The following is a 25,290-nucleotide window of genomic DNA, read 5'->3' as shown; positions in this document are numbered from 1 at the left end:
ATCCAAAAAGATGTACTCAATAAAAAAAACCAAAAAAACAAAAATGCAATTTTGCATCTCAAACTTACTTTTTGAAACTCCAAAATCACATCCCAAAAACAATATATGGCATATTTCATATGTGTACCCACTCCCAAGGATAACATTAAAACAGGAGTACATTACTATTTAGTATACAAAATGTGTTAATCACTAGAAGTGGGAAACATAAGAGTTCAGGTCCTTTTCTGAATTGTTGATACAGTGAAACCTGTCTAAACCAAACCCTGAATAATCAGAAAACCTGTCTAAACTAAACCCTGAATAATCTACAAAACCTGCCTAAACCAGACCATGAATAATCTGAAAACCGGCCTAAACCAAATCCTGAATAATCTAAAACCTGCCTAAACCAGACCATGAATAATCTGATAACTTGCCTGAAGTAGACACTTTTCAAAGATCCGGTATATCAATTAAATATATTTTAAACCTTGATAAACCAAACACCTGTCATATGAAAACAAACTTTAAAGTCAAAAAGGGGTTCTGTTTAGATAGGTTTTACTGTAAAAGCATAAATAGTTGAACCTATGAATTCAATTTTTTGTTTATGTGGGGTATTCATATGCATGTTGATATGTCATCTGCAACAGACATTTATTTTCAAAGTTAGGTGCATGGATATTATTAAACATGCCACATAAGATTTTACATTCATATTATGAGATTTAAATTTACTTTCATTGAAAAATACAAAACTGCTGTCATAAATCTCTCAAGGATCACTGTATTATTGTTATTTTTGTAATTAGGTTATCTACTGTCTCCCATTGCAGTCATTTAATTAATTCAGGAAAATTTTACAACAAAACAAGTTTGGGAAAATTTATCAGGGATGTTTCAGTATAAGAAATCCTGTCAAGCCTTGATAAAAAGTTCATTACTGAATAGGTAACATAATATTGTAAACCAATTCAAACATCATACAATGTAATTATGAGAAGACGAGTTGACCTCGAGTTGGGAAAACTGCATTCATTTGGCTGAACTTTTAAAATGGACTGATAAAATACACATGCACAAATAAGTAGACTGTATAAATAGTAAATTTAGGTTAACTCGGTTTGCAAAGATGGTAAGTCCTTAGGGTTTGCAGATTAACTAAGTTTGCCCAGATTAACTAGATTTGCCCAGACTAACTAGGTTTGCAGATTAACTGTTTACCAAAATTAACTACCTTTACAGATTAACCAGGTTGCCCTCATTAACTAGGTCTACCCAGATTAACTAGGTGTGCCCAGATTGAATAGATTAACAGATTAGCTAGGTTTGCCAAGATGAACTAGGTTTGCAGATTTACAAGGTTTGCCTAAAATAACTAAGTTAGCAAAGATTATTCGAGCTTTGATCAAAGATTAACTTAATTTGCATGGTTTAACTTAACTGGAACCAGAGATGGATTAATTATAATTGTAATCATTAATCATTCCAGTATTGTCCACTGGACTGGGCAATACTCATAAAAACAAGGTTTTTCCAAACCCTGGGAAAGAAACAGGGTATGCAAGAATAAGACTATTTAAATAAAAGAAGATAACCCATATGTTAATCATCAGATAATTATGAATCATTTTTAAATTCAATGTAATCAGCTGCAATCATGATTACTTTACTCATGCAAAGTAAATTGCAAAATGAAGATTGGTTAACAGTAGACTGAGGCGTTATCATTTGTTGAAAAAGTAATACATTTGGGATCCTGAATTTGATTAGGCCAATTTTCAAGGTCTGATTTTTTTAAAGGTAGCTTACAACAGCTACTGGCAAATACTACATTGCAGCTCTCAACATTAACAAATAATAGAATTTTACCAAGCCATAAAAATGTAATTATGAATTGTTACCAACAAAAAATAATGTACAGACAGACAGACAGACTGACAAATGTTAACCCTTCTACTGAACAGATGCATTATAAGTTGGTCCGTTCCATCAATCCAGTCCAGATTTAAAGTGATGTTTCTACAATTTCAAAATAGATTAAATGTTCTCTTGAGTATGCTTGCAGGGGACCAAAACAACACTTCAAGACCAAATGTAAGTTTATATAAGTCAAATTGTGCTGACAAACAATTTTAAATTATTTATTAATTCGCAAATTTATTTGAATACCAGAGATTAAAAAGTACCCCAACTGTAATTCAGAAGGAGTATAGATTAACTGTACTGAACAAATTCTCTTCTAAAATACTTAATACAAATTTTGATATTCATTTCCAAAAATAATATAGAATGGGATGAAAATTCATTCACCGATTTAGAAAATGTTTAAAAAAAATTCTCAACATTTTGACATGCTATATTTTAAAACTTGACATGCTATATTTTAAAACATGAAAAAATTTAAGTTTTATAGACCCATCATTTAAATATTTTGCAATGCATCAATATTTCTAAAATGCATTATATTAATGGTTAGTTATGTGTCTACCTGCAGTACTGTAAACCTAAAGAACACATCAATATTTTGATTAAGTTGGCTGCATAATCAGTTCAATTATTTCCCATATTCCAGAAACAAAGTGTTATCTGCTATTGTATCATTTACATCCATGGAAAGGAGTTTATTACAGCACACACAATGATAATCTTCAGGCGATAGTGTCTTTTTGACTGATTATTTTTATTTCTGGTAATTTTGATGGTATTGACATTCTTTAATATGTTCTGGGCTAACTTTCAGTAGCAGTGGGGGTGGGGTTCTTTTATAGGATATCTCATTATGTCTATACATGGTACGTTGTATGTTGAGGTATTCCATGTAAAGAATAGGATGTATTACTAAGTGAATATTATAGTGTATATGTTTGTTTTTTCAGTTCTTTTTTTTTACCATACATTAAAAGGGGACAGTAAGGGCATTATATAGCTAGTTTAACCTACCACAGACATGGGCTTGTTCCCAGTCATAAGATGTTGGTCGTTAATGTGTCTCAGTGTTTTGATTTGCCTTTTTAGTTTATTTTGAGGAGGTGCAATTGTTTTGTTACAATGGATTTTGCAGCTTTTGTTGTCAGGGTCTTCCAGATCTTACTTAAAGGTGGGTTTACAGTTGTACAAGACCTTTCGATGATCTCTGTAAGTATTTACTATTTTTTTTTATACAGGTTAAACTATGGTGCATTTGTTGTCTTCCATTATAGATATATGTTCCTTTTACTCTTGACTAAATGACTCCCTCAGGTAGTTGACTGGACAATTGACAGATTTCAACTTTAAATCATAATTCATTGAATTGCCAGACAGAAATTTAAATCTCCTTCAGTATTGCCCAGTCAAATACCAAAGGAAGTTCAACAGGTGTTTGTTAAACAACTCTGTTCTGTGAATATCACCATTGTATGTGCTATAACATCAATAATTTATGTGCTGTAGTATTATGGCAAGTAAAACACTTAATTTCAGGGGTAAGTTTGCCTTGCCAAAATGCCATAAACTTTCTACGAAACATAGATTAGAATATCTATGGAAAGATAGAAAAAAACATTTTCTTCTTGCTCATTGTCCAGTTACCTTGCTCAAGAAATTCATTACGCAATGCTTATTCTAATCGAGGGAAGACCGATTTAATCTCCTGATGTTAACTATTTCACTTGCTGTAAAAATTTTGAAGTTAGCATGTAACTGGATGGCATCATTAAGACATGATGTTGGCCAAACAATATTCAGAAAATGTGAACACTTAATTAGAAGACTTCTGGTTGCACAGGTTTCCAATATGCCCAGGGTTTGGGTTAAACAGGTTTCCATTATACCAAGGGTTCTGGTTTGCACAGGTTTCTAATATACCCAGAGTTTTTGTTTGTATACAGGTTTCCAATATACCCAGGGTTTTTGTTTGTATACAGGTGTCCAATATACCCAGGGTTTTTGTTTGTATACAGGTGTCCAATATGCCCAGGGTTTGGGTTGACACAGGTCTCCATTATACCAAGGGTTCTGGATTGCACAGGTTTCTAATATACACAGGGTTTTCGTTTTGACAGAATTCACTGTAATACAATCATTTTATAAGAAACAGTTATTTGTCTGATGTTATTTTGATATTATGTACTTTTTACCTTCTTATTGCCCCTAATTGCTTCCACCAAAAGGTCAAATTTCATGCATCACTAAGCCAGAACATGTTAAACTCTTTAATATGTCTCAGTTGTATTTTTCAAACCTAATGACAAATCATTTTTTGTTTGTTTCCTTTAAAATGTTACAGTATAAAAAATATTCATAAACAAATAAATACATCATATTAAAAATGTAAATCTTTTCAACATCTAAAAGAATGACACCAAATGTGACCTCCAAAAGGTTCATATAACACTAATAGATAAATGTCTAGTTTCTTACTTTTAGATATTTTGACCTAATAGATAACCTATACCGTGTCACAAAGACCGGTCTTGACAAACAGAATCACCCCTGCAGATGTTTATCTTAACAAATCTTATGAATCTCCCTGACATGAAGCCTTCAATAGTAGTAGTTTATACCCTTTTGAAAAGGTTAAATTCATGCCACAAATCTTGCAAAATCATGCTAGAACTAGGAGAATTGTCTCCATAATTAACAAATGTTCCTGTCTATAACATTAAGCAAGGTCATAGCCAGGAGGGTGCGATAGGTGTGATCGCATCCCCCTTCTGAAAAAAAATTGAACAAAAAAAAAGCGCTTTGATTTACATCTTAGCCTGTAATTAAAGAGAAATTATACCAGATAACCAAGTAAAACTGCTTATCAGTGATCAGTTCGCGCCCCATTCAGAAAACCTGGCTACCACCCTGTTAAGGTGCATATAAAGAAATTTTGGAAGGTGTTACTGGCTGATATTGCTCGTTTTGCCCAAATTTTGCACATTACAAAATTTTCCAACAAAAGTGCGGTGTTCGCCACACTGACATTCCCTTGGCTACTGGTAAACAGCAACTTGGTAGGGATTTGATACATGGGGTGTAATAAAAAAGGGTATATGGCATTACCTGATAAGTTGAACATGTTGTCCTGATAGGTATACCCCATTTTATAGGAAGTTTATATCAGACAGCAACCAAAATTGCCTACAATGTATGCTCCTTCTTCATAAAGCCACATACTAAATTTAAAACCAATCACTTATGTAGGAGCCAAGATTTTGGTGACAAAAAATTAAACAGATCCAATGACAGACAGACGGACAGGTAAGGTGATTCCAAAGGAGCACACACTTGTATAGCAGGGCATAAAAAATGATTAAAATCTGAGTTTGAAGGACATTATTTCTAGATTTCACTGCAGTCAAAACTTGAACCAGGTCTTTTTTTCTCAATAAGTACATGTATAACATTTCTAAGTTGTCTGGCAAAATATCAAATAATTCAAAAGAGGTAATACAGCAAACCATCTTAAAACATAAATCATAGTGAAACCAAATAAGGAAAGATTAGATATCTCGATGAGTAGACATACTACTGTTGTTCAAGAATGCTGTGACCACTTCAATACATATCAGGCTAGGCCACTCAAAAAACAAATTATTTTGTTTTTTTCAGATTTATTTTTGTAAAAAATAAATTCAAAAAAGTATCTCTTTATTTTTTATAACACAAAAAAATATGTAAAATAATATCTTGTAGTATACTATAATTATTTTTTAAATGTTTTTTTTTTGTATAAAAATATCTTATCAAATATGGGCATCATATTTCAATCTGGGAAAGTTGATGAACAAGTGGTGTAGTGCAAATAAGATGAAAATATGAGGTACTGTTTTATTTTTTATATTTTCATTTTAACCAACTGGTCAACACATGTGAGCTGATCTAAATAAACTAGGAATACTATGAGCAAGCTCACAAAGATATCACCACTGATTCAAGTTGACTAAATTCATGTTAAACCCTTAAGTTAGATTATCTCCCTTTGTAAGTATCTGGCAATAATTACCTGACTGAGGGTTTTTTTTTTTAAATTCACAGCTACCCTTTTGGGTCTTGCATCAATGGTCCATTTTTTATGAGCTTTAAATTAGTATCAAAATTAAGTACCTTAATTCATGCATATCTATAAATGACACATAATTCTCTTAAAAAGTTTCATTAAAATCCATCAATAGATATGGAATGATTGGCTCTAATAAGAACTTAACATAAAAAAAAACACTTAATGTAAGTTTGATTATATACTTTTGCAGGCATCAGACAAAAATTATCTTCCTTCATGCACTTCTACATACATGGCATAATATTTCTTAATATTTTCATCAGAATCCACTGTGCCATTTAAGAGGGATTGAGAATTCCAGATATGTGGACAGACAGACGGATGGACGGACAGTATGGATAAGGTGATTTGTGGGAGTATAACAACAAGGGACTAATTTTTAATGGTCTTCAAGGACTAAAACAAGAATGGAACAAGATATTTTTCAGAGACTCTCCACATGAGGTTTCGAGGACACATAAACTACAATAGAGATATATTCATGATTACAGTCTATGAAACTTGTTCAACATGTTATCTTTTATAGTAAATCTGAGCAAACAATACAATATAATTTTTGTTGTAAGTCTTAGTCATGCAGTCTCTCTTATCTATTAAATAAAGAAGGAAAGAACATAAAAGTTTGTTAAGTGCATACTGTATGAAAAATATACCAGATAAATCTAGGTCATTGTATTTTACACGATACTTATTGCACTTTTGATAATTGTATTAACAGAAAAATAACTTAGTGAAATCTATATCACAAGGTTTGATATAGGTCAAACATTTTCAACTTCATCAGAAATTCAAAACTGCCATATTTACTACTGATTACATGTTTGTGATAAAAATAAATAATTGTAAAAATTGTGACAGCCAGCTGCATAGGGCTTTGATTGCAAAAGGTAAATATTAATTTTTCTTTTTGTTTGCAAAATTATACCTTTGTCCCATATGATGAAATTATTCACATTGATATTATCATTATAAATGAGATAAGTTGGATTTTTTTTATTTTATTGCACACATTGAAACTGCATTTTTGTCTAAAAAGACAAAATTATAATAAGGGGAAGATTTTATCTTAACTGTCATAAGAACAACCATGCAAATTTTAACATAGTCTGATATTTTCTCATAAAAAAGGTATACCATATATGTAACTCAAAGTCTAATACACCCAACTCTTAGGCATGTTTTCCTTGAGAAAATGCAAGTAAGAATAATTACTCAGTGTGGTAGTCCCCCCCCCCCCATCAAATTACAGGTCAAATTCTATTTTTGTTGTTTATATCATTTAGCATTCAGAAGTTACAGCCCTTTTGGAATGCAGGTATAACTGTAATTATACCATCACCCTTTTCCCTTTTTTTCAAAAGAAGTTTTCATATACCATGACAGGGTATTAAACTTGCTTCATCATTTTTGTTTTATCCAATCAAATTTAAAATACAACAATACATTTGAAGAAAGCCTAGTGTATCTAAAGATGTCAACTTCAATCTCATAAATATTCAATGGTTTTAAAAAAAAAATTTAAATTTCGTCTCTTAGACCACAAGTTTATTATAATGAAAGTCTGTATCAAGTTTCCATTTCCTTTTTAAAGAGTACATGCAATTAACCCATTTCTAGGTTATTTGACAAATGTAAGATTCACTTGAAAATTTGAAAATAGTATTACAATGGTGGCTTCCTCTGATTGGGAGATTTAAATATTGCTATGTTATTTAAGAAATTATTGCAAACCAAATGAAATAGATTACATATAAAAACTGAAGACAAAGAAAAATAGAAATACAGTAAGCAAGCTCCCGATCTGGCCCATGCTTCAAATGATGAAGTTTAATGTATAGCTTTTTTAGTTAATTATCTCCTTTTGGAGTCCTCTAACAGTAACAATATTCACATCTATGTATGATGCCCAACCTACCTGTAAATTTCATGAACATCCCTTGAGTGGTTCAAGAGGAGTTGCACTGACGAGGTTTTAACATATATAACCCTTGAGTTGGATTATCTCCTTTTGGAGTCCTCCAACAGTTATTATATTCCTTCATGCACATCTACATAAAATTCCCAATCTTCCTATAAAATTTCATCAAAATTTCTAGAGCAATTTTAGAGGAGTTGAACTGAAAAGAAATGTGGACAGACGGACGAACGGCACGACAGACAGATAGACAGACGGGGTGATTCCTATTTACCTCCCCAAAAATTTTGTTTACAAGGGGTATAACATGACATAACACAAGAAACAAAGTGCCAGCAACATTAACTCCCACACACAGCGGAAGCAAATCCAGTGTTTATTATAATTCCCAGAGACACTTTTATACATATCCACTGTATTCTTGTTTTACAGTAAATTTCCCCATATTTTAAGGACAAGAAAATAATGTTAATAATGCTACATCAAGTTAATTTGTAGATTCTCATCCCCGCATGTCCCTATTCAAAAGGGTCCACCACAGTTTTAGAATTTTTTATTTTACGGTGGTTCAAATTGCCACACTTCTTTTCTGTCCATATACGTCACGACCCTTCCTATAGTACACTTCTGGTAAAAAAACTAGTAACGTCGTGTATGTTTGTATATCTTAATATTTCCGCACTCAATCATTATACTGACTATTATGTTTACAGAATATCTTGAAATTGTTTTGGCAGATCTCAGGATGGCCTTCGTTGTTTGTTGCATTATAAGGGGATTTAAGAAATAAAGCCTTGGTATAGCAAAAACATAACTGAAAGTACCCATTTCAGGATTTCATCAACGAATTTGTCAACGGGAATAAGATTTTACAGTACAAATCTTCGAAAAATAAAAAATTAAGAATTAAATCCTCCCCCCCCCCCCCATTTTTTTTAGTTGCTGGAGGATGAGAATCTACAAATTAACTTGACATGGCCTAAAATGCCATGAATAATTGCAGTTTCTGCCCCTTTATTTGACTCATTTCAATAACAGGTAACTTACAATGACCTGTATTACAGTAAATGAAAGATTATTCTGCGTGTCAGAAGATATTTTAAACATCTAAGGACATTTTTATCAAAAATTAAATTCAACTTACCAAAATTATAATGTGGATCACGGATTACTATCTTTGTTGTATTGGATGCAGTCTTCTGCTTCTGATTGCTTGTGTTTGTTACATTAATTCTAAAATGGCTATCATAAGGCAGAAATGTTACACTAATGTTGTCACACCTGGTAAAATTTACTATATCTGGACATATCTTAGGTTTACCATTCATTCCCCTGTAAAATTAAGACTTTAAATGAAATTTATTTTATAGCCTAGAAATGTGTGGTGCCATTGTCTTACAAGAAGTACTATAGTAAATTTCAGAGAATAGAATCTAAGATAGTTAAATAGACAACTGATGAGAAGATTCAAACTTTCTCATAGTGTCTAACACATAAAGAAGGTTTTACAACTTCAATGCCTGATTCATATTTTTATTTTTCACAGTTTTTGTTAATTTATGGTCACTTCCTGAGAAAAAAGTGAGTAGCGCAAGTAAATTGTTCTGTAATTAATGATCATTTAGTTAATATATATAGCAATATGCATATAAGCATTTGGTGCTTAAAACTTCAACATTTAAGTGGTTGCATGAGTATATTGTTTTATCAATCATTTATTAAAAGCAAATGAAAACAAAGCTAACTTAGTCTCATTACATGCTTTTTCACCTCAAAACGGTCTGTCAGGAACCTCAAATGTATATCAGGCATTCCTTTTACCATCATTTAGTTAGTGGAGTCAAATTTCTCATAAATACTTTCATATTTGCAAAATCACAAAATTTTAATTAAATGCAGTGTTTGACGGTTTAACATTACAAATTAGTAACAACGTTAGACATTTCAATCCCCTGAACAAATTGATGCAAATAAAACATAAAAAATATAAAGAATAAGGGACTAAATTTTCGGCCTTCATTAGGGGCAATAAATATTAAAAAGAAGACTGACAAATGCAGACTCAAATCACAGAGACAAAATAGGTCACTTAAGCTGATTTCAAGACACCTTGTCTCTGTGGTGTGGGTTGGCAGTTTTCAATTCTTATTGCCCTTAGCAAAGGCTACAAGGGCAAAAAATTTGGCCCATATTCTTTATACTTTTTATGTTTTATTTGTATTTTATTTTTATGTAGTTCCTTTCTACCTTTCAAATGTAGCTATTGTTTTATTCATTATTCTTATCTTAATATGTAGCTGTCTCAGTATGAATCACACAAAAATTAAACTTCAAGATTCATTCGTAAAAAAAAGTTATTTTATTTATTGTTTGTAAGTACCTTAAGGAGGTAGACCTAGGGTAACGGACACAACTCTTGAAATCAGTGATTTGCTTGTATCACTTTCAATTTCACCAAAGCCTATCAAGCTTTCATTTGAAACAGAATAAAATAAGTCCAGGTTACTTTGATGCTTAGATGAGATGGATGTAAAATGCTGAATACAAACGTTCTAATGACTTGTACGAGTTGTATCCCTTACCCTAGGTCTTCCTCTTTAAGTAAGATATAAGTGTTTTGTTTGTGGAATGGACAATGATTATTAATATCTAGACTTCTGTTGATGATGTTTGATGAACATTTAATTGAACTTTAATTTAGAAAACATTGGTCACTTAAGTTGATTTCAAAATAATTAAGTGTAAGTTTTTTTGGTAGAATTGGGCAAACAATGGAAAAATCAGAAAGATGCATTTTAAAAACCTATCGATCTAACAATATGATTTCAGGCAGGGATGCTTTCTCTTTAATTATTAAAAATGAGGTTTTTGACAAAGTTCAAATGTACAATTTCAGTGTATTTCAATGAAATTACATCTCCATTTACCCAAGTGATATGGAAAGTCTTGAGCCTTGAACTTTAAGCTGATATTTTTCATTCAGAAGGATTGTTTGTCTCTTTGACATATTCACCATTTTCATTTTTTGTTAAGCTGTCATCAATTATTATTCTGACATCAAGGAAATGTTTGTTTTGGCCCTTTCAAGTGTCACCCCCAATTCTTAAACAGATCAATAGCCATTTTTACTCATTGCAAACATATTGTATGTTCTATGGTTTTTTCTGCACTTTGCATCATAACGTCTACAATCAGGTGTACCTGACCTATTTATTAATTGGAACTTAAGGAGGGACATAGGGTAAGGGACATAACTTTTACAAATCACTGGAACTTTTTCTATAAAGCATTTTACATCAATCTCATCTAACCATCAAAGTAACTAGGATTTATTTCATTCTATTTGAAACGAAAGCTTGGTAGGCTTTAATAAAATTGAATATGATGCAAACATATCCCTGATTTTTAAGAGTTGTGTCCCCTACCCCAGATCTACCTCCTTAATGTGCTGATAGAAAAGAAGAACAATTAAATATAGTGTTTCAGAAATGATTTCTCCTCTGAAACAACATTATATTTAAGGAGGTAGACCTAGAGTAAGGGAAATAACTCTTGAAATTAGTGAAATGCTGAATACAAACGTTCCAATGATCAGTAAGAGTTATGTCCCTTACCCTAAGTCTTCCCCTTAATTGTTCAGCAAAAGATTCTTAAAAAGGTCTAAGAAATGAATAAGGTCTTAAACTCACCACTCAAATGTGACATTTATGAAATTTGATATTTCATATGCAACAGGGTGCTCCCATTTACAACTAAGCTTCTCCAATCCTAACCATTCACAGGAAAAGTTAGTTATTTCTTGAGGATAATCTACAAAAGAAAGGAGGACAGTTGAAGAGGAATATAGGTACAGTCAAACCTGTCATCAGGGCCAGATTTAGGGTTTTAGGATGGGGAGGGGGATGGAGGGTACTATAAATAATATTAAAATATTTTCAAAATTCTGCACTTTTTGGAACATATTTTCAAATTTTGATTGTTTCACCCAACTTGACCCAAAATATTTGTTAATTCTTATAGCAACTTAGTTAAGAAGATATTCCGGATCATGTTGGGGGAGACCTTTAAAAATTGCAAATTTGTAATAGGAATTTGGCATTTTTCCTTATTTTTTTATGTTTTTAGGTAGATTTTCTGCTTCCATAAAATTGAAATTTGATGAAATTATGAAACTTTTAAACCATATTAAAAAATTTAATCAATCATTAGTCATTTACTTCCAACTTCTTTTCTATCCTAATATAGGGGGCCAAATATGGCCTTTATCGTATCGTCCTCTGCCCTACCTGGAAAAATTGGCTACCCTCTTTAGAATTGGAAAAACCAATACAGAGGAAAAAATAAAGCATGAGACTGAAAAATTTATACGGCTACAAAGGTTGAACCCTGAACATGCCCGGCAAGTATGGATATGCTATTCAACCTTAATACAGCTCTGAATTTTGATTGTGATTAAATATTTGAAACAGGAAAAGAATTTGGTCGTAATGCAGTAGCTCCTTTTTGGCTTCTTATTCCTCAACAAGCAAAACTCCTAAAATCAATCCCAGCCTTACTTTGGGACATGGCATCTTTGGTACAATTTCAAAGAGATCCATTCTCTTTAACTTAAGTTATTATCTGTACATCAGGAAAGTGCTAATTCTGGCACCTCATTCCTTATCGGTCCAAGTCACAATACCAACAACATTTCTTGTACTACAATGTCAAAGAGATCCATTCAATCATAGTAATATTATTGTCTTGAAATCATGAAATAAGTGTTTCTGGCCCTTTTTTGGTCCCTAATTTATAAAGGTTTAAGTTACAACCCCAAAAATATTCTCAGACCTCCTTTGGTGGCATGGCACCTTATGGTACAATTTTGAAGAGATTCATTCACTTATAGTGAAGTTAATGTCTGGATGTCATGAAAAAGTTTGGTTCTGGCCCCTTTTTTTGGACCCTAATTCCTAAAATGTTTGAGTCACAACCCCCAGAATCAATACCAGCCTTTCTTTTGTGGTAGGACACCTTGTCATACAATGTCAAAGAACTATTCACAAGCTATCAAGTTATTATCCAGACATCATGAAAATGCTTGTTTCGGACTCCTTTTCCTTTCCTAAACAGTTTTAGTCACAATTAACCTCCAAAATCAATCCCAAGTTTCTTTTTGCAGTAGTGTCTACTGATGACAACAACAGCGTGATACCATAATATGATGAAAATTGTCACGCTATCTTAGACAAAATTAGAGATATAGAAAGAGTCAATGGTAAAAAAAAATCTTGAAACAAGTGCTTAAGTTTTCTAGTCTGAATTTTGTACAGTGAAACCCACCTAACCAGAATAATCCCAAATCTTGTCTAAATCAGACACTTTTTAATGTCCTAATTATATAAATTTAAATTGTGTTTTAAAAAGAACAATTTCTAATGTCCAAAAGCAGTTCAGTTTAGACTGGTTACCCTGTGTACTCCTACATTTAATACTTACAGTCAAGATATAAAAACTGTATTTTCCCTAGGTATGTCTCATTGTATTTACAATTGATAATTTTTTTGTCTGTGGGTGAAAGAGTATGTTGAAATACAGCAGTTTTTTCATCAAGAAGCATGATTTCTCCACTGTTTGAATTCCCTATGTCCAAGTAAAGGCCACTCGAGTTAGCGCTTGTGTAGTTTCCCTTCAGTTGGCAGGTTATATTGACAATATCTCCATAAAAGTATTTGTTACAATTATCTGCAAAAACATCTGAAACATAGTAAATTTTTTTTAAGTGAAGGATGAAATATTAATATTACTGAGTTATAAAATCTTGTAAAAATAGACCAAGTGAGCACTGGGTGGATACTAATTAAATTGTGTTGTATTTTTTTAACAGAGGCCAGATTTAAAAGGGAAAGGGTTGTGATCACGCCTAAGTATTTTAATCCCAACTTTTGCGCCTGTCCAAAGGCAAGAATTTCTGGCCTCTGTATGTATGGTTTATTTTCACTTTCAGTTTACTTTTATGTGGCAAATATTTCGCTGTTCTGTGTGTAATGGTGTTTAAGGCCAGCTGAAGCGTGCCCTGTTGTGTGAGGGTTTTCTCATAGTTCATTGAAGACCCAAGGGTGACCTTGAGCTGACATTTTTCATCCCTCGGTGTAGTTGTCTCTATAACATATTCACCATGTCCCTTTTCGTTATAATGAAACAATATGGAGCACAATTGATCATTTTTTTTTCACTTGACAATGATGGGGGGGGGGGGGGATTATCACTTTTTTTAATATTTTTTTGGTTTTTAGGGGTGTCTTAATTTTAAAAAATTTTTTTCTTAAATTATGGAACTGTAACAGATTTCACTGAAGGTCATTACTGTAAAATTTATCAAAAGTTATGACATATCACAAAGTTATTTTCTATTGCGTTGCCAAAAATTTTTAGACTAATTTGACACTTTTTTGTGAAATAGAACACTGGAACATATTTCTAAATCATTTCTAAAAACTTCAGATAGATGCATGGTCTAGAAATCAGTAAAGCTAACTTCATTCGTCTGTATATACATGTAATGGGCAAAAAAAAAACATTTTAGAAGCAGAACAATAAAAAGGTAATACATTACACCAATTTTGGAATTAATATTTGAATATTTGTTAACATAAATGTCCATGGTTTGTCAAAATTTCGTGAATTCTTGGATTTCTGATTAAGTGTTTAGTACTTCTCTGTCTAAGAATCGGGCAAAATGCATGGAACATTAAGGAAAAAACGCAGAGATTTTATTGCATTAACCAATTAATTATACCTGATAACTACCAGAAATAAATGTACTGAATGTATTTTAGGCAAAAATGACTAAATTGGTGAAAATGATGTGCCACCCATTGCCTGATTCTTATACAGAATGGTTCTTAATTTGGAAATATAAATTGTGAAAAATCAAAAGTTAATGCAAAAATTTATTTTTCCAAATATTAGGAAGGGGTGTTCATCAGGTCTTCCCCACTCATTTGAATTTTTGCCTTTTTATTAGACCATTACAGTTTTTGTTTTTCATGGGAAATTTTCTGGGTTGACTGACCCACAAAAACCACGAAAATTGGCACCCACAGACAAAAGTTCTTCCACTGACTATATAAAAAATAACAATCTTAACTTTACCTCCACAAGGATTTTGTGCATTTTTACACGAAGAACACCAATGACATTGTTGTTTACACATTTCCCCATTTACTGCACATGTAGTAAACCATAACAACAGAACAACTAATGTTGGAAACACATCTGTCATGTCTCCCTGAAATACTTAATACTACAAAAGAAAACAAACATATATGTGGAGATTTTATTTTCACTAAATCAAGGACTGAAAATTAAGTCAATTCAAGGTCAATGTCAATAGATATAGACCTATCAAAACTAAAAAAACACATGAAACAAAGACTTAGAACCACCCTGGTTTGTGGACAGCTCCGTTAGACAGTGGCAGATCCAGAGGGTTGGCAACCCCCCTTTTTATTAGAAAATTTGTCATATAATGGTATCACGCTGTTTTTGTCATCAGTAGACACTACCGCAAAAAGAAACTTGGGATTGATTTTGGAGGTTAATTGTGACTAAAACTGTTTAGGAAAGGAAAAGGAGTCCGAAACAAGCATTTTCATGATGTCTGGATAATAACTTGATAGCTTGTGAATAGTTCTTTGACTTTGTATGACAAGGTGTCCTACCACAAAAGAAAGGCTGGCATTGATACTGGGGGTTGTGACTCAAACATTTTAGGAATTAGGGTCCAAAAAAGGGGCCAGAACCAAACTTTTTCATGACATCCAGACATTAACTTCACTATAAGTGAATGAATCTCTTCAAAATTGTACCATAAGGTGCCATGCCACCAAAGGAGGTCCGAGAATAATTTTGGGGTTGTAACTTAAACCTTTATAAATTAGGGACCAAAAAAGGGCCAGAAACACCTATTTCATGATTTCAAGTTCATATCACAACTCATACGTTATGCCAGAGCTTGCCGAAACTACGCAGACTTTTTGTATCGCGCTAAAACGCTTCTGGAACAGGGTTATGTTGCTACAAGATTGAAGTCATCACTACAGAAGTTTTATGGTCGTCATCATGAACTCGTGGATCGTTATGGTGTATCCATCAGCACCATGAAAACTGGGTCATAGTTTTCCTTTCCTCGTTTGTCTACCCCGGACATGACTTTTTATGAGCAACTCGGCGGGTGTTTCTAGAAAAGCAGAGGACGCTTACCCTACCGGTGCACCTGGTCCATGCTCCCAGTTTTTAGTGGAGTCCGAGTTGCTCATTTACTTTTGTTGCTTTGTATGTATGATTTTAGTTACTTTATGTTCTTTGTTGTGAATGTCTGTTTTCCATGTCTGGTCTTTGGTCATCATTTCCGATAAATGCATTATCGAAATTCCTATGCAATCGTCTTAGCAAAATTTTATTTGCATTTGTCATCTCCGGGATTCCGAAATCTCCAGGCGGTAGCCGTAATAAAAATACACAATACAGTGAGTAGTGGTTTCGTGGGTATGCTACTCTTTTGTAAAACATTTGGCAAAAAAATTAGTGGCAAATGATAGCATAGAACCCTTTTCTTTATATAAGTTTCTTGGTCGGATCCACTGTCCCCACTTTTTTGTAAATATATTTGAATCCGCCAGGGCCTGCATGAAATATCAGAAGACAGCTTCAGCTTTCCGACTATTTATAGTGTCGAAGGGTGTTCATTTCTATCTATATTATGCGTCTGATAATAAATAGACAACTAGAATATATGGGCAGTGAATGACTGACTGCATAGAAATAAACAGGTACTAATTTGAGATTTGAGGTCAGATGTTTTTATTTGGATCGTTGTTAACACAAATGTACAATAATAATTAATCAGCTTATTAAGTTTGCGGTAAAAGTTGTTTATTGAGCTTGTTTATTGGCGTAAATAACATCGAATTAAATTTGTTATATTAGAACTACCCATGAAATAGACCCAACTATCTGCATTTGAACCTAAATGGGGTATGCCAATGGGATTATTTTATTGCGGTAGTGCAAGATAATTGCAGATGCTATCAGGCTTTACAAATTTAAAGGTTCTGGTGACTGATGTATCAATTCTGATCTTCGATCTAAATTGATAAAAAATCATTTGATAGTTAATTTCTAGGTTCCAGTTTGAATGCTTTCATAAATGCATTTGAACCTAAATGGAGTATGCCAATGGGATTATTTTATTGCGGTAGTGCAAGATAATTGCAGATGCTATCAGGCTTTACAAATTTAAAGGCTCTGGTGACTGGTGTATCAATTCTGATCTTTGATCTAAATTGATAAAAAATCATTTGATAGATAATTTCTATGTTCCAGTTTGAATGCTTTCATAAAAAAAAAGAAACCTATGATTTTGATAAATCAATCCTTCGATGATTCTAAGACAGATCGTTCTGAACTTTAAGGATGTTCGCTTGTCTGTTGAAATCTAAGAATAAGGATTTCAAAGGGTTGTGAAATCTTTTAAGATCTTTCATGCAAAAACAATATAAAAAGAAAAAAAATAGATAGGTCAGTGTGCCTCATTTTTTGAGATTTAAGCATTTGAAATTTATGCGGAAAAGGATTTCTCTAGATTTTCCATAAGTTTTGTCTTAGAAGTTTTTAACTATTAAAACACTTAAGAAATAACACAGATTTCTCTTCCTACAACGTAAGAGGTTGGAATTTCGTTCCTCCATATCCAGGCACCAAGTCAGAAAATAGCTTGCCAGACAACCTCTAGCATTGCTGGAGTACAAGGATTTCATGAAAAATTCCCAAATAGCATTTTAAGGTATGTTTAATAAAATTATGAAAAGAAAAGTAGGGATCACAGGGAAAAAAATATTAATGCTTAATATAAAATGGATAAAACCAGAGGAGTCCAAAAATCTGACAAACAATGACCAAACAACCTCACACAATGTACTACAATGAACCCTGTCCAAAATTTAACATTTTTGTTGTAAATTCCTATAAGTCAAAATCTACTATTGTTAAATTTTGTTGTTGTTTTTTTTTTATCGAAATTCCTGAATTGTAAATGAAATGTAAACACTCAACACTTACGTAATTTTCACCCAAAACCAACTACTATCTGACAGTTGTAGTTTGATCAATATGTCGACAACATTCAAAATGTTTGGTTAGTTATAGGAGACAGAAAAGACAGGAAGGGAGAAGTGTTTGGTCATTAATAAGAGATAGAAAAGACAGGAAGATAAAAGTGTTTGGTCATTGAAAAGACAGGAAGGTAGAAGTGTTTGGTCATTGATAGGAGATAGAAAAGACAGGATGGGAGAAGCGTTTGTTTGGTATACATTCATTGTCTTTCTTTTCCTATTTTTTGTAGACTAAACATCAAATTACTGTGGTAATAGGAGATGAAAGGTGAAAGATGATATGTATAAACTAAACACTTTTTAAAGTCCCTTTATTTCATGAACCCTGATAAACAAAACACCTGTCTAAGCCAAACTAATATTGAAGTTCCATTCAGGCAGGTTCCACTGTAATTGAGAAAGAATTGGTAAGATAGCAGGTAACTACAGGTATTTGTCAAATCACCTATATATTTTTTTTTTCTAAAAAGCAAATCCAGGATATTAACACAGGAAGGACAAACATCCTACTGGTAATGATTTTTAAACTATGAATGTTCATCGACCTTTTTTAACAATGGATAGTAAAAAAAGGTCTTATAAAATAATGCACCTTGCACAAAACAGTTTTTTTTAAAACTTGAACTAGTAATCAAAGGAACCAATGCTATAGCGGTAATAAAAAAATGTAATCCAGGGACAAAGAACAGACAAGGAAAACAGACATACACAACTAAAATCGTTGTTCATAAAAAGTCAAGTCCGGGGTAGACAAACGAGGAAAGGAATACTATGACCCGTTGAATAAATCAGTTTTCATGGTGCAGATGGATACACCATAACGATCCACGAGATCATAATGACGACCATAAAACTTCTGTAGTGATGACTTCAATCTTGTACCAACATAACCCTGTTCCAGAAGCCTATTTGTTAGAAGTCTAGCGCGATACAAAAAGTCTGCGTAGTTTCAGCAAGCTCTGGTATAACGTACGAGTTGTGATGTTGAAAATATGCATTAATAATTGGGTCGTATTAAAACAGATGTTTTTTTTTTCTTATACCCTGCCCACCCTATTTTTATCGGCTAAAAATAGTGTACCCTAAAGTTGTTTTTTATTGCTGTCATTTTTCATAAGTACTTTAAAAAAAGGGTTACAACAATTTACCGAACACTAATCCTCTATAATCAAGTTAAGTCCAAAATTAATCTGACAAAATAGATATTACATCACCGGAACAGTGGTCAAAATATTTCTTTCATAGACTCAGTGTAATAGAAATGGTAAAATAAACAAAAAAAAAAAAAAAACACTGCATACTAATCCTTTTTTTCAAATGTGGAATAGAGGACACACATATTATTTTTTGGCCTAAAGTAGCATTGTTAAAAGTAAAACTGTTTGATCCATTTTATGTTATAACCAAATGAAATTCTCGATTGTATGATACTCCAGGTATTTAAACAATTAGCAGTAGTGGATTCAAGGGGTTCAAGAGTCTGAACTCTCAAGGTCTCCCCCCCCCCCCCCGTTTTAGCCCAAAGCAGTTTTATTTTTGTTAAGGCATTGTATTGTTTAAACATATCAAAATATGGTAGTACTATAACTATTGTAACTCAACTTCCATTTCCTTTTGAATCATTACCATGTTGAGTTCTAAATTAGTATTCGTCAAATCAATTTTCCTTGTAATAAGCATGTAGACGATGACGCTTCTTCAAAAACCAGATTTTTTACGTTTAGGAAAATTGATTAGGCTTTTTATGAATGAGAACTACTTGAGAGTGAAAGTTTATCTATATACATATCAGTTTTGATACAATCATGGAAATTTTAAGGACATGTATTATAGTGCAATTGAGCTTACACACACATGTACACATAAATCACAGCTCAACTCGCATAAATCATTAAACATAGATATTAAATGGCATATATTTCTTACAATAAGTAACAACTTTTATTAAGTGTGACCTAATAATTTAATCAATTAAGTTAGATTTAAAGTTGCAGAAAAATGGTACTGGGACTGAATGAATTGATTTTTTGGTATGTTTAATCTTGTACTATAAATTTACGATTTTTTTTATGATTATTGGAAAAGACAACAAAACCTTCGTGATTAATTTTCATAAATATTTGATTCATCGAGATACGAACTTATTTTAAATGATGGTGAAATCATATGTATTAATAATGGACTCTGACTATGTCTAGCTGAAATAAAGTTGGTTAATAAAAGTATCAATGTATGGCCTTTTCCATATTGGCCCTGTAACATGCCCTTGGTATCAATGATGGCCTCGGATGGCTATTATGGCCCTCGGCGTTCCCCGGGCGATTACAGCCATCTTGGCCATTATTACCTCGGGCATGTTACAGGTCAGTATGGAAAAGGCCATACATTACTACTATACTGATCATTGCTTATCACAAAATGTTTGGCAGGAATGTGGAACTATCTGGAAATGGAAAATATTTTCAACTTAAATTTCAGATGACGGCGGATCCGAAAAAAAGTAATGGTCTAAAATTATTGTACAATATTGATAAAAAAATAATAACTTACAAGACCTAAAATAGATCTTAAAATCATGCTTCTTTGTTCAGATTTCGGCGTTTTATCGCTTGGAATTTGCATTCTACCTTATTGCCATTCTACTATTATTGTTTTTACCAAGAAGCCTTTAAATATAGCACCAACCACGAGGAATGAAACAAGAGGCTCCCAGGAGCCCGAATTGCTCACCTGGTTGAATTTTGCCTTTCAAGGGCAATAAATTAAACAAGAAGTTGTCCAACAATTTTGACTCAAGAAAACTTTGATAGGACTTATCAAAAGGATCATTTCAGCAAATGAAAGCCTAAATCTATCATAGTTTTCAAGACATGGCTGAAAACTGTAGAAAACTGTCATTTTACCCTGTCAAGGGCAATAACTCTTATAAGAAGGCGTCTAACAACTTTTATGCCTGAAGACTTCTGTAGTCCTAAGAATAAGGATCGTTTCAGCTATTGAAAGAATTTGGCTAAACCTAACGGTTTTGATATATGCGAAAAACTACTGTCTGACCCCTACGTTTTATTTTTAGTAAGAGCGGCCATGTTTTTCGACGGATCAAAAACACCCTTTTCAGTTCTATGCAGGATACCCCAAGGAACACTCATACCGAGTTTTGTTTCAATTGGTAAAAGAGTGTCAGAGAAGAAGATTTTTGAAAGAAATAACATTAAAAATAGCAAAAAACGAAAAAGGGCAATAACTCCAACATGGCTGAGGTCTCAGTGACCACTTCCAACGTTTCCATTACTTGACATGTTAAAAAAGTAATTTTCAAAGTTTCACTGTGAATTCCCAGGACAAATAATATCTTATAGTTGCATACCATTGCGAAGCTTGGAAAACAAGGCTTTCGAAATCATTATGCTAATGGTACGATGATAGTAGAAATTCTTCACAAAATTTACTTGAATAAATAATACTGAAAATCCACAATTTTACCTTTTCTGATAACTGACAGCAAGGAGGCAAATTACTCACACATGTAAACAATATTCATACACTTTTGTAGTAAATTACATGTATGATTTTAAAGTACACATTCCCAGCTTTATTTTGACTACTTTTAATCAGAATACACACAAATAATACACTTACAATGCATAAGTCTAGGTTCAGTGTGTTTTTGGTACTACGTAGGGGGTGTCCATTTGACCTGGAAGTGGTTAGTGAGACCTTTATAGATAAAAATGAAAATTTGACCACAGATAGATCAAATCATGCTGAACATTTTCACTCTAATCTCCGAATTTAGCTAAACCCAACGATTTTGGAGATATAACCGAAAAACTACTGTCTGATGCCTATGTTCTAATTTTAGTAACGGGGGCCATGCTTTTCGACGGATCAAAAATCCCCACATCAGGTTTATGCAGGATACCCCAAGGAACATTCATACTAAGTTTGGTTCTAATTGGTCAAGTAGTTTCAGAGGAGAAGAGTTTTGAAAAATTGTTAACGACGACGAACGCCAAGTGATGGCAATAGCTCACATGGCCTCAGGCCAGGTGAGCTAAAAGGACAATAAGTAATTCGAGTATATATTTTGAGCAAAAACATTGATTGAAACCCTTCAGAATGTTTTCACAAATGGAATTGTTAGTGATAGCTGGGCTTATTATAAATCTATTAATATATTATTTTTTTTCAGTCGAATTCATTTGAAATTGTTAAAAATTTTACCCACTTATTATTCAGTCAGAACTAATTTTAGTAAGATAATGTCACATATCTATATGTTGCATATTTACAGGGAAACACACACTGCACGGGTTATTTAAAGGGTCTATTAAGTAAAAGTATTTGTAAGAATCAGGAAAAACCAGAAACATTCGTGGCAAAACCCACCAATCTGACAATATAATTTCCCATAAGGATGTTTTCTCTATTTGAAAAAAAAGATCATTATTTGATATCTGCATCTCTGAATTTGCTCAGTAATTTTTCAATGGAATGTTAGAGAAATTAGGTTTTTGACACATTTACTTTTGTTGCTCTGTACGTATTATTTTGGTTATTTTATGATCTTTGTTGTTTGTCTGTTTTCTGTGTCAGGTCTTTTCCCTGGATATTACTCTTTTGTTTTCCGCTAGAATCTTGGTTCCCTTGATTGCTATTTGACTGTATTATGTCTGTTTGCCTGCATATAATTTTATCTTTTTTGCATATTGACTTTGAAATAAATGATGTTGTTATTTCAATATCTCTAAGTGGCTCTTTTAAAAATAGAAATAAAGTTGTTTATTTAAATGACTAACCACGTTAGTTTATTTACTGCCCCTCCCCAGTCTGGATAAAAGTGGACAGAAGTCTTGTTTTCTTCAAAGTGTTTGAAATTTTATCATACTCCATTACATAAGTGGCGCAATATTGGCGCATATGAGTCCACGTTTTTGTAAAAGTGGGTGGCGCAAAAGGACGCAAAACTGTTGCAAGTGGATACAATAAATTCTGCGTTATAAATACGTATTTATGTGCTTTTTTTTTCTCCCTTTCTGCATTCAACAGGAGTAATTGATGTTTATAAAATACCTTTTAACAAGGTGGGTGTTCAAAGAAAAACATAATTTTCTTTCTCTTTGGTATTTGTTTTCCCCGTCAAATTTTGTAAATATAATTGTTCATCTAATGTATTAACAAACGGTATAAAATAATCCATATATTTCACAAATTGACTTGCATGGTTGTTTAAACCTTGTTAAACGAAAACTTATTATATTTTTATTATCATAAAAAAATAAACCTCAGCTTTAGGGTGAAAACGTGACATCCAAAGATTCCGAAAAATAGTAATTAATAAAAAATTGAAATATATTTTGCTCCTTATAACTTAACCCTACCAAAAAATTTGGAGGAAAATGATGTAAAATCAACCTTGTTAGATAACGTTGATATTTGAAACTCGGCTTAAATTTAAGATTTTTAAAAGAGATAAAATTCTTCATCATCAATACTCCAAACGGACCCTCAGATATGACATCAATACTCCAAACGGACCCTGAGGTATGACATCAATACTCCAAACGGACCCTGAGGTATGATTTTGATTAAACATGCGATATATTATACAAGCAATCAATTTACTGGAACGTAAGAGGCAGGTATATGTGTAAGAACCCCCCTTTTTGGTGAAACATTTTGTTCATTTCGTGCAAAATTTTTGCAAAAATGAGCAAATAATTTCTTACAACCCTCCTCTCAAAATCTCCGAATCTGACCCTGCAACTATTGATGAAGACACGCGTTTTGCATATCATTTCGAAATTTCTTAGCTCAATTTAAAGAAAAAAAAATAAACGACTATGTATCCCGGTCGGTCTAAATCTAACTGTCTCATCCTTAAAATCTTAATTCAATTTCAATTAAAGACTCTAGATACTGCTCATACAGAAAACAACTTTTATACTATAACGAGTATTTTACACAATTGTCGAAAGTTTGACGAAACGTTCCCGGTCTATAAATAGATGTAGTATTTTCCCCCACTCAAGAAACTATTTAGTTGCCGTACTTGTTTTAAATACCGTCTACTGTCTGCTTGAAATTAAAAAAAAAATAAAATAAAAATGCTATTACTAATACTTAGAAGCAATTCTGAGAAAAAGAAACTTACCTTTTTATTTTATCAACTTACTTTTATCAACGTATCGTCACGTTTGTACAAGCACTCCCTAGCTCGCACAGGAAGGAAAAACAAAGATCACTGTAGCTTCTGAGAATTATTACAAATGTACAAGTTAAATGCTTTACAAATTAAAATATTTCTCCTCCGCGCATGAAGTCATGCACATGTAGGATGGACTGTCAAATCAATAGCTTCGTTAAACAAGAACGTTAAAATTCGTGACCTAGATACATATATGTCTTAAATAGAGGATCAAATTTCATAATTCACATGTAAATAGGCTTGCAGCTTAAGTATTCCAGTCGCAGTCCGATCGAACTATTTTGGAATTGCAACAGCTCTTTCAAGTTAACCGTTCCAATAAGAACGTTTTTCCATCCGTGTCCGAATTGAAATAAAAAAATACAGTAACTCGACTACATACTGATAACGAATACTGGGAATTACGGTGATAAAGATAATTTAACAAGAATCGACAGTATCCCACGTGCAATACCACTGTTATTGCAGGAGGAAAATTTCCATATTTAAAGTGAAAATAACAATATTCATTAATAACGGAAACATCGTAGAAATTGGGACATATACATTTTCTTTTAACGTCTATACAGAACAAAGAATAAACCACGGGCAACTAAATCACAAATCAAAGCCTTCTTTGGGTGTTTCAATAATTCTAGAATACCAATAACTTTGATTTATGGTTCTAAATATCCTTTTTCCACAAATTTTAAAATATGTTTGTATCAATAAACAGTCTGAGGAGACTATAAATAAAGGACTTCTCTTTGAACTAGTTACTGATATTAGTTTTGTGTGCACATGTATTATATATTTAAGAAATGTTTCTAATTTTTTTTTGACAGTTTACTCTTATAAACCGAGAAAGAACTGCAAACTGGTACAAACCTGGTTACCGAGTATAACCTGTTCAAAAATTAGAAATATTCCTTCAAAAATATCTAATGGATGAAATTCCAAATATTGATAATTGATTCCTAAACAAAATGCTATTTCGTTTGGGATTATTTGAATCGCG

At 32.6% G+C, this 25,290-nt stretch overlaps 1 protein-coding gene across 2 annotated transcripts in view; it reads right to left on the bottom strand.

Annotated features, from left to right (window-relative positions):
* Positions 1-24,662, bottom strand: part of LOC148628584 (uncharacterized) — a 76,636-nt gene extending 51,974 nt beyond the window's left edge. Inside the window, exons 1-5 of one of the 2 annotated variants that reach the window (XM_088590510.1) lie at positions 24,240-24,662; positions 15,066-15,216; positions 13,410-13,667; positions 11,621-11,741; positions 9,076-9,263 (exon numbers count right to left, since the gene is read on the bottom strand). In XM_088590510.1, coding sequence (XP_088446636.1) covers positions 9,076-9,263; positions 11,621-11,741; positions 13,410-13,667; positions 15,066-15,195 — 697 coding nt within the window. In that variant the 5' untranslated portion in view covers positions 15,196-15,216; positions 24,240-24,662. The remainder of the gene's footprint in view (positions 1-9,075; positions 9,264-11,620; positions 11,742-13,409; positions 13,668-15,065; positions 15,217-24,239) is intronic. The other variant, XM_088590511.1, reaches the window with a different exon arrangement.
* Between the last annotated feature and the right edge of the window lie 628 nt (positions 24,663-25,290).

This window comes from Perna viridis, chromosome 1 (genome assembly GCF_037379345.1).
Source record: "Perna viridis isolate PV_CMFRI_1.1 ecotype Kerala chromosome 1, ASM3737934v1, whole genome shotgun sequence".
NCBI lineage: Eukaryota > Metazoa > Mollusca > Bivalvia > Mytilida > Mytilidae > Perna > Perna viridis.
This window is presented reverse-complemented; position numbering and strand designations above follow the sequence as displayed.